Consider the following 17,282-nt stretch of genomic DNA (forward strand, 5'->3'; position numbering starts at 1 on the left):
CAAAGGAGAGACACTGTTCTGGAAGTTTAGGGACAAAGGTTAAAGCAGAGGAATCTTAACAGCATATCCATGTTAACCTAACATGAAGGATGAGTTGTCTTAGGAAGTAATTTTTATTTCAGAATTGTTTATTTTTTCCAGAGAATGAGCTGAATAGAGTGTGCTTACTTTTTGTACTAAGATTCTTTTTTTTAATATTCATTTTTTAGTTATAGGTGGACACAATATTTTATTTTTATGTGGTGCTGAGGATCAAACTCAGTGCCTCATGCATGCTAGGTGAGTGCTCTACCTCTGAGCCACAATCTTAGTCCCTGTACTAAGATTATTAAGTCACCATGATATCCTCACTTATGTATTTAACAGATGTGGATATCACAGAGGTCACTGAGTTTAGGTGATAAACCCTAAAGATTTAATTTCAATATTAATTAATTTTTTTAAGTGCTATGAAAATAAAAACTCTTGGTTGCATTTAGTACATCTCTTGTGCTTAAAGTTCATGAACCTGACTACCAATATGAATCTCAAAGATCTAAGCATAAAATAAATTTTAAGCTAATTTTTATGGATCATGAACTTATTATAAGTGGCACTATTAAAACTAAAGGTAGTATTTGTTGTATTTCAATGCCCTTTCCTCTATGATATTCAGTGTTTTTAATATAGTTCATATTCTTTGACTAGAAAATCTTTGGTGTTTTGAAAAAAGTGAGGTGCATTTAATTGTAGAATTTTGTGCAATCCACTTGAATTTGAAATTTTTGATATTTGAACTTTTTGCCAAACTTGTAATGGTAAGCTGGGTTTTCATACTACATGGTGTTTTTTAGTTGTTTTGTTCTTGTGAAATGTTGCTGTTCAATGTGTCACTTGAATATATTGTTGCTTGAACATATATTTCTATCATGTAATCCAAACAACTATCATTTTTAATCTAAAACTAATTTGATAGGCTTATCTGAATCAAGAGATTGAGTAAATTATTTAATCACATGGCTAAAAGTGGTAGTATCTATCTGTCCATCTATCTATTTATTTATTTTGGGGTACCAGGGATTGAATTTGTGAGCACTTGACCACTGAGTACATCCCCATCACTATCTCGTATTTTATTTAGAGACAGGGTCTCACTGAATTTCTTAGCACCTTGCTTTTGCTGAGGCTGGCTTTGAACTCAACGGTCCTCCTGCCTCAGCTTCCCAAGCTGCTGGGATTACAGGCTTGTGCCTCCGCAACCCATGGTAGTATTTATTTTAATACAGATTTCTTTGATATGAAACCTCTAACCTTTGCACTGGGAAAGTAAAAATTTTGCTTATCATACTTTAAAGTTATTTTTCTTAGGAAAAATTACAGTAGTCTTTGTACATAATAAAACTATTACAGGAAAATGAAAATTCTTAAGCAAATTGTTAAGATTATGAAAGATAGTGATAAATTCAACATACATTTAGTAGCTCCTAAACTTTGAGAGACTTTATATTGTTATTAGCGTGAGCATGCTAAGTGTAGTTAGCCATCACTAGACCTGATGCCATTCACATGTATGTCACAGCTATGAAAAGTATATTCCTTATGTATTTGTAGTGGTGATCAGACTCAGGTCTTCTTTCATCTTTGGTTCCACACTGACTCACTTTTTTCTTTTTTTGGAAAGGCCACCATTTATATTATTTTAAATACTAAGATGTGCAGTTTCATTGCTTAAAATGTCATTCTAGTTTTGCTGATATGTACTAACACCTGGCACTTTGTTTTTTTAAACTTTGCACATTTGCTTTTATAATAAAACCACCACTTTCAGGATATGAACAGAGTTAGGCTATGAAGTGAATTTTCCCCTTACTAATTGGAATTGTGTTTTTTCTTAAAAATAGGCATTTTGGCCTCTCCACAGTCAGCTCCTGGAAACTTGGACAATAGTAAAAGTGGAGAAATTAAAGGTAATGGAAGTGGAGGAAGCAGAGAAAATAGTACTGTTGACTTCAGCAAGGTAATTCTGCCATTTATCACCTTTAAATTTTCATAATCATTCTGAGAAAATAACTAGCCATTTGTAGCTTCATTAGCATTGCTTATAAAATATTTTGGCAGACTTGGTGCTTACATACCTACTTGTGATACATGTGATATGTTCACTTAAGAACAGAAATTGTGAGAAAGGCTAAATTCAAGAGTTTGAATAAATACATGCTTATTAGTTTTAACAATTCTGAAAGAATAATATGAAAGTAATACAGTATTTCCATCTATTCCTACCCATAGATGTGACACTTCTGTACTTTTTGAACTTCAGCTTTGTTCTGGAGCTACCACCACTAGGCAGGTCAATTCTGGGACTGATGTTAGGGTACTAATGATCCAGCCTTTCCTGGGCCATCCCAGAATTACTGTCTCATGGTGTTATTGCTCTTTGGAATGCCACTGGGAAAAATATTGGTGCTTCTTTGTGGCATGGATTTAAAAGGCATGGATTTAAAAAATATATGTGTATACTATATATCTCTTAACTGTGCTTTTTTATTTTGCTAGATTGAAATGGGGGAAGACATTTAGAAAGCACAGGGCAAAAAACAACTCAGACAACAATTGAATTTAAAGTATACTTCATGAATCCTTTTTATAAATGCTTGATTACATGTAGGCATTGGTCTTTTCTTATGATTAATATGCTACAGGATACTCATGATACTGTAATATTTTTGCATTCAATGTAAGGCTTTTTATTAAACGTGATTATGTCAAGCAAGATCCATTTTTTTTAAAGCCTTTTATTCTGTCATGCAAAGTCTGCAAGTCACATTTTACAGAAAAGAAGTCTACATGATTTGCATTGTAACTTTGCTGAGAGTCAGACTCTAAAATTATAGAAAGCCTGGATTAGAGAGTTTAGCTATACAGAATGTCTGTTGTACTTTTAATATATGCTAACTTATTCTTATTTTTACTGGTGCTATATTATTTCAGCTCAGTGAAAAGTGTTCATAACTAAATTGCATTTTATTCTTGTTAAATGAATGTGATTTACAGTATAGATCTCCTCTAGACATGGCAGTTGCCGTTTATTTTTGTTCCTCTGTCACAGTTTTACCTTTTTTTACTTGGCCTATCCTTGTGTACACCTCCTTGTCTCCTGTTGGGCAGGAGTCTGCCTCCTGGCACTGTAGTTGTGGCACACTGGGTGTGGGACTCAAGAGGCCCGCTGTAAGTGCTGGTTTTATTTTTAATAGATAGCCCTGTAAGTGGTCGTTTAGTGACTTGTGTGAAGCTGTATAAATAAAGAAGCTCACATACTTTAGTATCATGTTTGTAACCTTTTCCTTGTAATTATACACAGGCAACAACTAAATTTCATTTATTATGGCATTATGCTAAATCTGAACCAATAAAGACTATAGATTTTAGTTATAAATGACAATTTCCTCCCATTTAATGAAAATACTGGGCAATGTTACAGTTTTTTTTTTTTAAGGGAAACTTATAAAAATATAAAGGAAATAATCATTTCTAAGACTAAATAATAGAAAATATTGAATATTTTAGCACTGTGTATAATTTCATGAACCATTGTTAGTTTGTGAACTACATGTCCTTAATAGTTTTTAATGAATAGTGCTATATTCATTGAAAATTTTCTTAAGTTTATGTGTTTGATATAGATTTTCAACTAGTAAAGATTGTGAGAGTTTAAATAGTAATATTGATAAATGTATTTTGCTTGCTTTTGCATTTTTCGTCCACTTCATTCTCTATTCTTGTGAAAGTTTTGGCATTTATACATCTTTTAGATCACAAGTTTTGATTAGAAAATAGTATTCTTGAAAAGCAATTTTCTTACCTATTTCCCTCTAGTTAGTCTTATAAATATCATGCAAACTTTATTTTTAATTATCATGAATTTGTCAATAGGTTGACATGAATTTCATGAGGAAAATTCCTACGGGAGCTGAGGCATCCAATGTCCTGGTGGGAGAAGTAGACTTTTTGGAAAGACCTATAATTGCCTTTGTGAGACTAGCTCCCGCCGTCCTTCTCTCAGGGTTGACTGAGGTCCCTGTTCCTACGAGGTAAAAATTGGTTCCAATTAACATTCTCTGAGCATGTTCCAACCTAAAAATTTTTATTCACTGAAAGAACAAGCATCTTGCTTTGTGTAATGAAAGTTTTTTAATTATTAATATTCATTCTGTGTACCAAAATTCTTTGAGTATTAGAGCATAACAGTTATCTTTCTTTTAGAGCTAAAAAATAAAATAACATCATTCTTTTAAAAAAATTTGCATGTGTATCTTTATAAGAAGTTTGGCATGTTAGAATCTTCAGTTTGAAAACAGTGAGCCATTTTATTTTTTATTTGTTTACTTATTTTGGTGCTGGGAATTGAACCCAGGGCCTTGGTGTCTCCTAAGTATCTATTGTACCATTGAGCTATGTTCCCATGCCCAGTTAAGCATTGGAGACATATTATTTAATGTAATGCAAAACATTGTAATCAGAGAAAATGGAGTTGAATTCTTTCTCTGTCCCTTCTTTTTATGGAAGTGGGGTCAAGCCTTACTTAAATTTTCTATTTCATTTATGAAGTGAGGACACCTCATGGTTGGTTAAATGTAATAATACCTTTGAATTAGACAAAATGCTTTGTTCTGTCCTAGTAAAAATTTTCTATTCAGTGAACATCATAAGTAAATGAGGGTGGGGAGGAGGGTAATATCTGTAAGAAAAATTTGCAAGTTGTGTGTTGTGTTAATCAGTTTGTTAGCTATGCAAGAGACAGTTCTATAGTTTGTTAGCTTTAGGAGCTTAATTTTAGATGAATCTCATTTCTAAAATACATATATTTTTATAAATGAATATGAAGAATTAATAGGAACTTGATGGAAATATACTTATTTTCAATTTGTTTTACTGAGGGTTTTTTTTTTTCTTTCTCTCCCTTTCTGTGTTGTGGATTGAACCTAGTGCCTCCCACATGCTAGGCAAGTTCTCTGCCACTGAGCTGTACCTCAGCCTTCAGTTTTCATTAATGTTGCAAGTATTGAGATAAGTGAGAAAAATAACTCTGCGGATTCATATGTAAATTCTCATAAAATGGGAGGGTGAATACTTCCAAGTTTGAACAAGTGTGAATATTAATATTTTACTGTAGTGTTAGCAAAGTTATAACCAAAGAGAAAATGAAATACTTTTTATTTAGTCACTAGAAAAATAGAGTTTTTCTGTTAAATTTGGAGTATAAGTAAAAATTATTTTTCCCTTCAAAGGGAATTGTTGACTAAAATCACATATTTATAATATTAAGTGTTTTTGTTGAGAACTGCAGATTTGAAGAATTGCATATTTTTTTGTGTGTGTACACACTTGTTTGTTTTTCATTCCTTTCCCTCTGTTCTTCCCTTCTTTACAAATTTTGTTTTTTCGTGTGTGTATACTCCTAACTACTTATTTGACAGAACTCACAGATATTTAATAGGATTGATATTCATTGTATATACTAATTTATTTTTGTTGTTAATTCAGACCAGATTTATTTAATCCTAAAGAAGATGGGGATTAAATGAAAAACACATTCTTTATTCCTATTTGGCCCCAAGGGTGATGTGATCTGAGTGCTGCACAGATAGTTAATTTTGAAGGCCTTTGCTTAGCTCTGTGATCTGCTTTACTTTGAGTTGCCATTGTTTTAGTTGTTCTTGTAGGGGATTGAAAAAGAGGTTTGAATGTTGATTCTGTGTTTGCATTTGAATGATCTTTTCAACACAAGTTTGTATAGATTCATGTGTATGCTTTTTGTTTTTGAATTTATGTATTTTAATCTTCCCTTAGGTTTTTGTTTTTGTTACTGGGTCCAGCAGGCAAGGCACCACAGTACCATGAAATTGGCAGATCGATAGCTACTCTCATGACAGATGAGGTACTGAAATAACAGTTAAATACCTTTGAAATACACAGTTACTATGGGATTAAATTATAGTCTTCTCTTTCATAGTGCAGCTTATAAAATTGTCTTTAATGTCTCTACTATTTTATATTTACTTTTCAAATATTTGTCTTTGGTAAGGATCAGTGAGTATTGATATTTTTTAATTCTTATTTTTAAACATTTGAAATTTTTGACTACTTTCTTTGAGATTTGAAAGGTTTCCTAGCTTAGATTTCAAGAAATTTCTAAATTTATATCCCCAATCCTTTTTATTTTTTTATTATGAGATCAGGCCTCATTCAGTTATCTTTTATGATTGTTGCCCAGGGTGGGTAACTTATTTATGATATCTAAAGTGAATTTACCATTTTAAAATTCTTATACCCAATTTGTTTTTCTTTTTAGATTTTTCATGATGTAGCTTATAAAGCAAAAGACAGAAATGACCTCTTATCTGGAATTGATGAATTTTTAGATCAAGTAACTGTTTTGCCTCCAGGAGAGTGGGATCCTTCCATACGTATAGAGCCACCCAAAAGTGTTCCTTCTCAGGTAAGCATCCAGAGCTCTTCTTCCATGAGTTACTTTTTTAATTAAAAAAAAAAAAAAAAAAAAAAAAAAACTAGATAAAATTTCAGAATATACATTGCTATGATTAAAAAGTCTTAAAAGTATTGGGACATTGCTCTGTGGGAGAGCATGTACCACTGTTTAGTGTGTGAGGTCCTCAGCTCAGTTGGTAGGTGGCAGAGCTACATTCACCTTGTCTCCTTTATCTTCTTACCCTTATGCCCACCTCTCTGGGTGACGATTTGTTGTGTTTAGTTTAATTCAGAACATGGAAGTATGCACATGTAATATAGTCTTTCTTTTTTTTTTTCCCTTTTGTAATGTTGGGAGTTGAACCCAAGGCCTTTGCATGCCAGTCAAGCACTATTCTACTGAGCCACAATCCCAGCCCCATAATACAGTCTTATTTATTCCTCTGTCTTACCAAAGGTTTTCATACTATATATAATATTGTGTATCTTTTTTTTATAGAGGATGAACATTTCTAATCTGAAATCCAAAATTCTCTAAAATCTGAAACATTTTGAATTCTGACATGAAGCTTAAAATGTTTCAGATTTTGAATCCTGAACTAGTAGAATCTGTGCAAATATGTTTAAATTTAAAAAACTGAAATATTTTTAGTTCCAAGTATTTTGGATAAGGAATACTAACCTGTATAATAGTATATCCTGGAGATGTGTTCATAAGTAATGATGGAGCTATTCCTTATTCTTTTTTCTATAGCTACATTCTGTTCCATTTATGGATGTACCATTGTTTATCCTATTCCTGGGCTCTGGTTATTTTCAGTCTTTTGCTATTACAAACTGTACCATGGTACTCACAGGCCATTTTAGCCTCATATAAATATATCTTTAGGATAGGTCTCCAGAAATAGGTTGCTGGTTCAAAGGGGGAGTCATTTATAATCTGAGTAGATATTACCAGAATCCCCTATCATCTTGAACTGTTTTAAAACTCTCAGAGGACTGCCTGTTTCCCTGCATCCTCACTAATAAACTTTCAGGTATTTCTCAGTCTGATTGGTATGTTTATCTTGCTGATTATCTTTTAATGAGGTCTTAATATGCATTTCTTTAATGAGTGGGGTTGAATATTCATAATTATTGTCTTTAATTTTTTAATTTGTCTTAGTTATACATGACAGTAGAATGCATTTATGTACTTTGATATATCATACATGGATGGGATATAATTTCTCATTTTTCTGAGTGTACATTGATTATTGTTTTGTTCATTGCCCTTTACCACCTTTTTTTGACCATTGAAAATCATTCATTGATCCTTTGGAGTTTGTCATGGTGTGGGTCATATGAGATTATGCATCAGACTTTATCTTTTTTTTGTACCTTGTTGCCTGGTTATCCCAGGACATTAAAACATTAAGCATTACACCTTTGATTAATGATGTGGCCTTCACATTAATTAAATTTCCATCTACATTTGAGTCTGATTCTTGAATTTCTTTTATATTCTGTTTATTCATGAATTAATTCTATACTACTTAATTTTTTTGTGGCTTTTTGGTATATATTAATATCTGGCAGGTCCAGACTTGTTTTTGCCTATTTTTTTTTTCTTTTTCCTTTCCTCCTCAGTTCTCGCGACCGTCTTTGCATGTTTAGTTTTCTATATAAACTTTAAGATCAGCTTTCTTTGTCCAGAAATAAAACCTTCTGGTTTTTAGAGTTACGATTATAGTTAATTTCCCAGTGAACTGAGGAAGAATTGACATCTTTCTGACACTGAATCTTTTTTTTTTTTCCAAGAACATGATATGTCTATCCCCAATCAATTTTCTGTTTCACATTAGTTTTTGCATCAAAGAATGTCAAAGTTTTCTTTATCTATACTTTGCCTGCTTCTTGGAGAGCATATTCATAGAATACTTTGTTTCTAGTGTAAATGAGGTCTTAGTTTCATTTGTGTGTGTGTGTGTGTGTGTGTGTGTAAGTGTGTGTGTGTGTGAACTGTTTTTACATGTATGTGTTTTTTGTCCTAAAACCCTTCTTAGTTTTTTTTTTTTTTTTAATTGTATGTGTTGGTTTTATTGTTTTCAGAAACAAGAAGTTTTATTTAGGAAAGCAGAGGCATATTCAAGGCAGAATACGGCCTATCTCAAGAGTGAGAGGCCTTTGGGATAAAACAAGGAATACACATTGAAGGTAGAATGTAGACTGTCTTCAGAGGGAGACACACCTATATATGGTAGTTTTTTCAGTCATACTGTTTGTAATAAGAGAGAGGTTTTTCCCTACATTTTTAGATCTTTTACCTGTAATATTTTTCTTGTCTAATTGTGTTAACTGACGAGTATTAACTAGCAGTGGCTTTAAAATAAGGGCATTCCTTATCTTGCTTCTAACTCTTGTCAGTGTCTCTAGTGTTTCCCTTATTAAATAAGATACTGATATTGGGGCCAAAATGTACATTTTATCATGTTAAGAAAGTACCAGTTATTATTTTATTGAAATTTTTAGTATAAATGGATGTTGAATTTTTATCAAATGCCTTTCTAGCATCTGTGGCAATGAATTATATTAATTTTATTTGTCACCTGTTTGGTAAATTTTATTAGTAGATTTCTTAATGTAAAACACTAGTATTGTTAGAGTGAGTGCAGCTTGGACTTTAAAGTGCTAGTAGACTGTGTCCCTATTCTATTTAAGATGTTTGCGCCATTGTAAGTAGAGTGGTCTGTAGATTTTTGTGCTATCTTCATGTGTTGATATCATTATTCCATTTGTTTCATAAAAACATTAGTTTTCTTTTTTCTGTTGTTCTTAAACAGTTTAAATGGTATGGAATATTTTGGTTTCAAAAGTTTGGAAGAATTACTTTGTAAAATAGTTTGATCTTGCATCTTTTGTCATATGATAGAGTTTAACATCTTTCTTATTTCTTTTGTGGAATTTGGTTTCTGTAATTTCCATTTTTTTCCTGGGGTTTGTTTTTATAAATCATGCTTTTCTGGTATATTATCTGTTTCATCCAAGTTTTTAATTTATTTGAAAACAGTTGTGCATCTTGCTCTATATATTTTTCCTCAGTTTGTGAAGTTTTTGTCTCCTTGTTGTTTAGCTAGCGGCTAATCATCTATCATATTTAAACAGCAGCTTTTAAAAAATATATATGACAACAGAATGTATTTTGACACGTCATACATAAATGGAGTATAACTTTTCATTCGTCTCGTACACAGGTCATGTAATCATATGCACATAGGGTAATAATGTCAGTTTACCTTTTTTTTTAAAGAATTTTTTTTCCTACCTCAGTTTCTGATTTTAGTTGTTTGATTTCATTTCACTTTTTTTTTTTTTTAGGAAAGACTTGTTTTTACATTTGCTACCTTTTACATTTGATTCATCTTAATTTTTTTTTTTGTAATATGAGTGCTTAATTTTTTATATACATAAATGCTATGTAGAGTTTTCCATTGTTTTTGTTTTCTAGGAATTCTATAAATTTGGTTCCTCTTTACCCTAGGGTGGTTTTAATTTTGACATTTTCAAATGGTAACCTTATATTTACAGATGAGTCTTGTAATTTTATAAATATTGGATATGTAAACCAGGCCATATAAGTCTGTGGTTGAGCCAGAGCCTTTGACTTCAGGTGACTTCCTGGGACCACATTTACTCTGCCTCATTTTCTGTCTCCTTCCTTTCTCCCTTGCTTCCCTCCTTCCCCTTGCATATATGTGCATATGTATACAAACATGTACATAGTCTTTTAGTTTAGTTACCTCTTGAGGTAACAAATTAAAAGCTCAATCCTTTGTCTTCACTGTGAGAGAGACTCTCCTATGTCATGGCAATGGTACTCTTTAAAATGAAATATAGCAGGAAACTGATTTTCATTAAAACATGTTTAATAAACAATTCTTGTGCTACTTTTTAAAGGGAAGTATTTTAGTGAAAGAAAAACAGCATTTTGAAAATTAGTGTACATTTCTCAGTAGTTGATATGAACAGTATTTATAAAGATTTCTGGTGAGAGAGAGGTTTTTTTTGGAGACTATTCATAGCTATTGCTGAAGAGTAAATGAAATTGTATGTTTACATGTTTAGAATATAAGATACAAAAAGCTAATCATAAATTCAGAATACATTAGATTCTATTCATAGTGTAATTAATTTATTTTTTCACAGTGTAATTTATTTAATGAGAAGTTTACTTTAGGAAGCATTTTTCTAGATCACTGATTAGATATATAATCCATATAAGGTCTGATGTTACCTTCAATCAAAGGTACCACTTCAGTTTTTTAAAAAACAGATTTCTGAAAATGTGTTTTTATGAAATTCAGGAAAAGAGAAAGATTCCAGTGTTTCCCAATGGATCTGCCCCTGTATCTGGTGAGACTCCTAAGGAGGCTGCTCATCATGCTGGGCCTGAGCTGCAGAGGACTGGACGGTGGGTACCCAGATACTGACATCTTTTTGAAACCAGGGTTTGATTTGATGAAAAAAGCATGAACATTTTGTTTTTCTTTCCAAGTATTTGGAACCTAATATTATACAGTCTTTCTTTTGTGTTTTTAAAAATATATATTATTGTATAAGTTCTATAGTTCTGAGAAAATTTTATATGCATTTAAAAGTAATTTTAATAGTACATACCAAACTTTAGTTTAAAATGGAAATAATGGACCATATATTTAAAAATTGCAGTTATTTGGTATATAGGTTAATTTTCATTGCCTCTACTAAGGTTTTTAATGAAGGGTTAGTGTCCTTATAGAGTTCATCATATCAAATTTTGGGAAGAGGAATTATAATGAATGATTTTGTATTACGTATAGATTTATACATAATATTTTATGCACACACACATATATGTAAAATATCATGAGATACTATAGAATTACATGGACAAGCATGATTAAATTGTAATATTCTCTGTGGAAACCTTTTTAGAAAAAGTAAAAAGTTAACTTTTGGAGTAAAGAATAGAATTGTTGCCAGGTATAAACATCTTTACAATGTTTTAAAATGTTTTGTAGAAGTAGATAAATGCTGTGGTGTTTCCATATATATGGGTATTGATGCTGTTTTGTCTACTGGGGAGCAGTATGGAACTCAAAAATCGTGAATCTTAATTAAAATCTTTGCTTATAAAACTAGGATACCATATATAGACACTGTATTAGGGATTTTGATGACATGTCTTAAAGGGTCCTATGTATAAGAAAAATAACAATGGGCATACTGGGTATAAATTAAACTCACAATGTGACTCATTGACTAATGTATTAGTTTCTATGAATATAAAAGAATAAAATACCATTGCTGTGTAGACAGTGCTGGTCTATTAGCTATCATTTCTTTGAACTTTATATGGAGATAGGGTTATTCTCTGAATTGGACCCCCCACTAATCTCACAGTCACCTTAGAGCCTCTATAAGCCATCTTTTAAATAACTAGTTATTGATTTGATGTTATAGATACATTGGCATCTTTTTATTGTAAGCTGATTTCCCTTGATATCAGATTATTTATAGAATAACTTCCAACACTTGTAAAGGTGTGTTTAGGATGTATTTCACTATTAGCTTAGAATGAGAAAGCTCAGAACATCCAAAGCATTTGAAAGTTTACAATTAATTTCTTAATTAATTGTAAAAAAATTCTTGCAATTGATATTTGAATTATTACCTATTTTATGACACAGAACTTTTTTGAATTATGGATTGAGTCACTGGCATCTATTGAGTGTACCTACTATCCCCCAAGTAGTATTTTAAACAATGGAGATAGGTTACTAAACTCCTCTTATGGAGCTTATATATTTTGGGGAAATTTTCAAGTTAGATGTATCTAAAAGTCTGAATTTTTTTTTTCATTTTTTTGTAGTGTGGAGGTTGAACCCAGAGCTGCTCTACCACTAGGCTACATCCTCACCCCTTTGCATTTATAAATATAATATAGATTTTAATCTCATAGGTTTATTAATATATGTACTAATTTGACTACATATGTAATAAACTAAGTATACCGAAATAGCTTTTTAGGTTTTGTTCCTAGACAGAAATAATTATATAATTGAAGCACAAATTTTTTAAAGTTATTAAAATTATTTAATAACTATTTGTGCAACTAAGTACAGCATACTACATTCATTTTAAAGGATACTTTGATTATAATTGCATTCTTTGTATTTCTGACAGTGCCTTTAAGATATATAATGTAGACAATAATGAGTAGAATTGCTTATGCATATTTTCATGAATGGCTAGGTTTTGTTTATTGTATATTTCTTTGCACATTTGTGTCCAAAGTTACATTTACTCATATAAAATCATTGCCTGCAGTCTTGTCAGTATATAGTCTATAAAAAAATGTGTTTGTCTCTTTTAGCTTAATGAGATCTTTCCTCTATCATCAGTAGATTAAATGAGTGTATCTTCTATAAATTATACTGTTGTTTTAAGTTGGATTTAAATTTTTGTTGAGAAAACGCTAGGCACCAGCAGTTTTATGTAGCCCATAGTTTTAGTGTGAACTAGCTAGAATCCTCTAGTGTACAGTTTGACGAGTTTCATCTCACCTATTTAGGCTTTTTGGTGGTTTGATACTTGACATCAAAAGGAAAGCACCTTTTTTCTTGAGTGACTTCAAGGATGCATTAAGCCTGCAGTGCCTGGCCTCGATTCTTTTCCTATACTGTGCCTGTATGTCTCCTGTAATCACTTTTGGAGGGCTGCTTGGAGAAGCTACAGAAGGCAGAATAGTGAGTACCAAGATTGGTAGTGGCCAGGCTCTTAGCTCTTCAGAGGCAAGTGTCTGTATGCATTTGTCTCACTATTGGTACTTTTATTTGAAGAGTCTACCCACAGCAAGATTAACCTGTCCCAAAGCAGACTTCCCCCAAAGGTAATTGCTGTGGAAAACATGGGGAAGCCATTTGAACAGGAGAAGATGCACAGTTGAGGTAAAAAACAAAAACAAAAAACCAACAACAAAAACTTATCCTGCCTTGCTGGATGGAATGGTTTTATAATTGAGTAAAAGGCTTGCATTGTCTCCTGGTGGGTGGGTGGATTGTGGGGGGTTGTGGGTGGGGGAATTCATCAGTGGGGCTATTTCACCCTGTGAGGTATCATAGGATTAGTTAGAATCATATGATTAATATGAATCCATCAGCCCTGGCTGGTAGGCCCAAGCTAGACTATTTGGAAGAATAGAACATAATTGTGGAGATGATGGATTTTTGAAGTGATATTTACTTTAATTTTGCTACTAATAAATCTGTGTGAAAGTAGCAAAGGCTTTTATTTGGAAAATATAATTGAAAATTGCCTCTTTCTTTTGATATGACTAAAATGAAATTTTTAATGTATTACTGTATTAGGAGTTATGGTACTTTGTAAAATTTTGAAAAATATTTTTTGGGGGGCGGGGCTCATGTATTTTAATGACCTTTAAATGAGATGATTTATAATTTGTAAGTGTATTTTTACCTAATAATATTTACTCTTGAGTTAAAATTTATATTTTTATAGATAAAAGTTAAAAAAATATCCAAAGCTAAGTAATGATAATTATTCATTTGAAGTATTTCATGACCTGAACACAACAAGATAAATCTGAAAACAAAAATTTTCATGCAACTCTGAATTTATTTTTTATTATTTAGATTCTTCTTACCTTATTCTGTATTCAATATATCAAAAGCAGATATTTTTAGTAAGTTGCTATAAATGCTGTCACAAATTGTACATGTAACTGCTGGTCCTTGTGGAAATGTGTTTTATCTGTTACTTTCATGAAAGTGCTCCTTCTTTCTTGTGGACTGTCACTACCTGCCCGTCTCCTTCTGCTGTTTGATACCATGTGCATGTGATGTGTGTTAGGCACTGGAGGAGGGCAGACTAGTATAAGAGCATGTGTCTCCTGTCCTCAAGGATGCTAACCTAAGTGAAAGAGACTGATAATATATACATGGTTCCTACACTGTGGTTTGCTGTGCCACATGAGTGGTGGGAATTGGAGTAAGATAAATAAAAAAAGCAGAAGTATCATGTATTTGTTTTCATTTGCTTTGTTGAACTTTAGGTAGAAATGGACGTACTAGGAGGTACAGTTTCAGAGTTTATAGAGTGATAAAGGGGGAAATGTACAGATTGGGAAACCATAAATGAGATTTGAAACTGAAAATAGTGGAGGTTAACAAGGAAGATAATTTATAGGGAGAGAAGGAGAAGGAAAAGTGGTAAGTAACCTAGATTTATGGAATGGAGGAGAGATGGGGTAGAGGGGCAGGGTGGAAAATGAAAATGACCCAATAGATTGGACACAGGTATAGCCAGAGCCCTAGAAGAGAATTGAGGATGGTGTAATTTTGCAGAAGCCAACTAGAAGTTTTGAGGAGGAATAATTAGAAGGAGGTGTTCAGTGATTTAGTACAGTCATAAAGGAGAACAGTAGGGAGGTGTGAAGAGGGCTTTTGATAGGCAAAATGGAAACTTATAACTGTAGAGTGTGGTAGAGAAGACATTGCAATGGGGCTGTGATTTTCTAAGGGAAAGACAGGTTTTAGTTTGGGAATGAACTACAAGTTGAGCAAAACTTAGAAAAAAATAGTCTGGGTAAGGGGAAAAATAGATCTGGATAAGGGAATGTTTTGCTTTTGTAGCTATGGCAGTGAGGAAGAGGAGAGGCTGTGAGGAAGGGTTTTCAGTGGCACCATTTGTTTTTTAAACCAAGGTTGAGGGAGGGGAACCTTAATTTTGTGCCCATCTGCTCCTGTTAACTTTTTTTTTCATCTGTTATACTCTCCTCTTCTCAGTTTCTTTCCCCCTCAATATCATTTACACTTTTTTCCCTTAAGCTTAACCAAAATTCATTCCTAAATATTTTGTGGTGGCTTACCAGTGTCTTCTAGCACAAACTGGTTTCCCATAGGCAAGAAAATAAATTATCTCATACAGTTAACAAATGTATTATTAATATGGATGCTTCTCCATTATGTTGCCAAGAGACAAATTTGTATGTGTTTCATCCTGTTTTTATTCTGATAGTTGAATTATACTTTTGTTGTCTTTGTTACTTTGTGAATGCTCTGATTTTGGAAGATACTTGTTACAGTTGATAATGAGAACTGCTATTATTTATTAAATACATTCCAGGTGCCATATACTGTGCTTGCTGGGTGTTTCTACAAATACCACTTAAGGTCTCCTAGTTGTAATCTCCTCCCATTTAAAAATGAGAAAGCTTTGGCTTTCAAAGGTTGTGATATAGCCAGAGCTCAGTGCATGGCACTAACCAGTCTTCCACTTTGGATCTGGTCCTGAAGCCCTACTCTCTTTGCCTACTGCCTCTCATTTCAGGAGTGTTGTCTTGAAAACTTCCTTTTCTTGTCTTTACCAACTATGGGCTTTCCCGCTCTGGGTAGTACATTCCACTTGGCTGTGGTGTTTGTGAATGGTAAACTATTCTTTCTTTCTGACCCCTTCCCTTTGTCTAGTAGTATGGTGTATCATCACCCCTTATCATCTCATAACCTAATTAGTTGGAATGTTATAGTGGTGGTGGTACATTTTTCTCATCTTTTTTTTTTTATTTTGTCAAATTTTAATGATAAGATACTTTCTCTATTATGGTTGCTATGAATTTTTTATGGAGATTTTGTTTATGTTAAGTATGTCATTTTTGATATCAATTGATTAGGTTTATCAGTAGTTTATATATGAAATCTGCTTGAAAAACAGGGTCAAATGTTAATTCCTTATCTATTTGAAAGATTCTTTTTTGTACCTCTGTATTGAGCATTTAAATGTGTTTTTTAATGAACTATTTCAGACATGCCAGAGATATTAAAAATAACACACATCTTTAGATAGAGTTGAATCCCTGATATATGTCTCCTCCATTTACTATTTGCATCTCACAGTATTGCCTTGAATTAAGGATGATTACAAAAAATTTACTTTTGAATATACCAAAACAAATCAGTTTTCTCTGTGTATTTGGAATGTATTTGTAGTTTTATGTAATGAAATTTTAATTTTAAGAGCCATAAGTTTGTGCTTCCATTATATTTGTAACTACTTGGTTTGTATTTTTATTTTACAGCTGTCTAACATGTATTATATTAGGTAAGAAATGTGTTTATGATGTATTGCTTCTATTCATTTCTTTTTTCCTTGAACAGAGTGCAATAGAGTCTCTCTTTGGAGCATCATTAACTGGGATTGCCTATTCATTGTTTGCTGGGCAACCTCTAACAATACTGGGGAGCACAGGTCCAGTTCTAGTGTTTGAAAAAATTTTATTTAAATTCTGCAGGTAAGTAATAGTTCTCTATTCATCATGTGTATTTGCATATATGTACAATTATATATTATTGTTTATTAGCAACTGAAAAGTTCTGATCAATATCTGCATTTTTAATTTTTTGGGCTGCACTGTGGTTGGCCCCATCAAGGCTTCTACCACCATCCCAACCTCAGTAACTTAGAGATGAGGAAAATAAGATTGCCCATCAATGCAAAATCAATGTATTTTGTGTACTGATAAACAGATCATAAAAATCCTTTGTTCTAGCAAATTTCAACCGATAAGAAGATATTCATCTGAACTATTTGTTAAACAATACGTTGTTGTTATACAGGAAGTTTAGAAAGAGGTAACTTTACCAGTCAGTCCTGTTTAACAGATATGAGACTGAAGCAATCAGAGAGAAGTGTCAGTTTCCACTGACTAGGTTATTTATGGTGTGGAGGTAATACAGGGGATTGGACTTGGTATGCTTTGAATTCAACAGGGCCAATAC

At 32.5% G+C, this 17,282-nt stretch overlaps 1 protein-coding gene across 13 annotated transcripts in view; it reads left to right on the plus strand.

The window, feature by feature from the left end:
* The window catches only part of Slc4a7 (solute carrier family 4 member 7), a 95,618-nt gene that overhangs the window by 50,290 nt on the left and 28,046 nt on the right, over positions 1-17,282 (plus strand). For 7 of the 13 annotated variants that reach the window (XM_048794813.1, XM_048794814.1, XM_015489556.2 and 4 more), the window contains 7 exons: positions 1,881-1,996; positions 3,913-4,070; positions 5,830-5,917; positions 6,332-6,478; positions 10,812-10,918; positions 13,061-13,235; positions 16,662-16,795. In XM_048794813.1, the coding sequence (XP_048650770.1) occupies positions 1,881-1,996; positions 3,913-4,070; positions 5,830-5,917; positions 6,332-6,478; positions 10,812-10,918; positions 13,061-13,235; positions 16,662-16,795 (925 nt within the window). Of the gene's footprint in view, positions 1-1,880; positions 1,997-3,147; positions 3,208-3,912; positions 4,071-5,829; positions 5,918-6,331; positions 6,479-10,811; positions 10,919-13,060; positions 13,236-16,661; positions 16,796-17,282 lie in introns of all 13 variants that reach the window. The other 6 variants (XM_048794820.1, XM_048794812.1, XM_048794809.1 and 3 more) reach the window with 1 other exon arrangement.

The sequence above is a fragment of the Marmota marmota genome, unplaced genomic scaffold, assembly GCF_001458135.2.
Source record: "Marmota marmota marmota unplaced genomic scaffold, marMar, whole genome shotgun sequence".
NCBI lineage: Eukaryota > Metazoa > Chordata > Mammalia > Rodentia > Sciuridae > Marmota > Marmota marmota.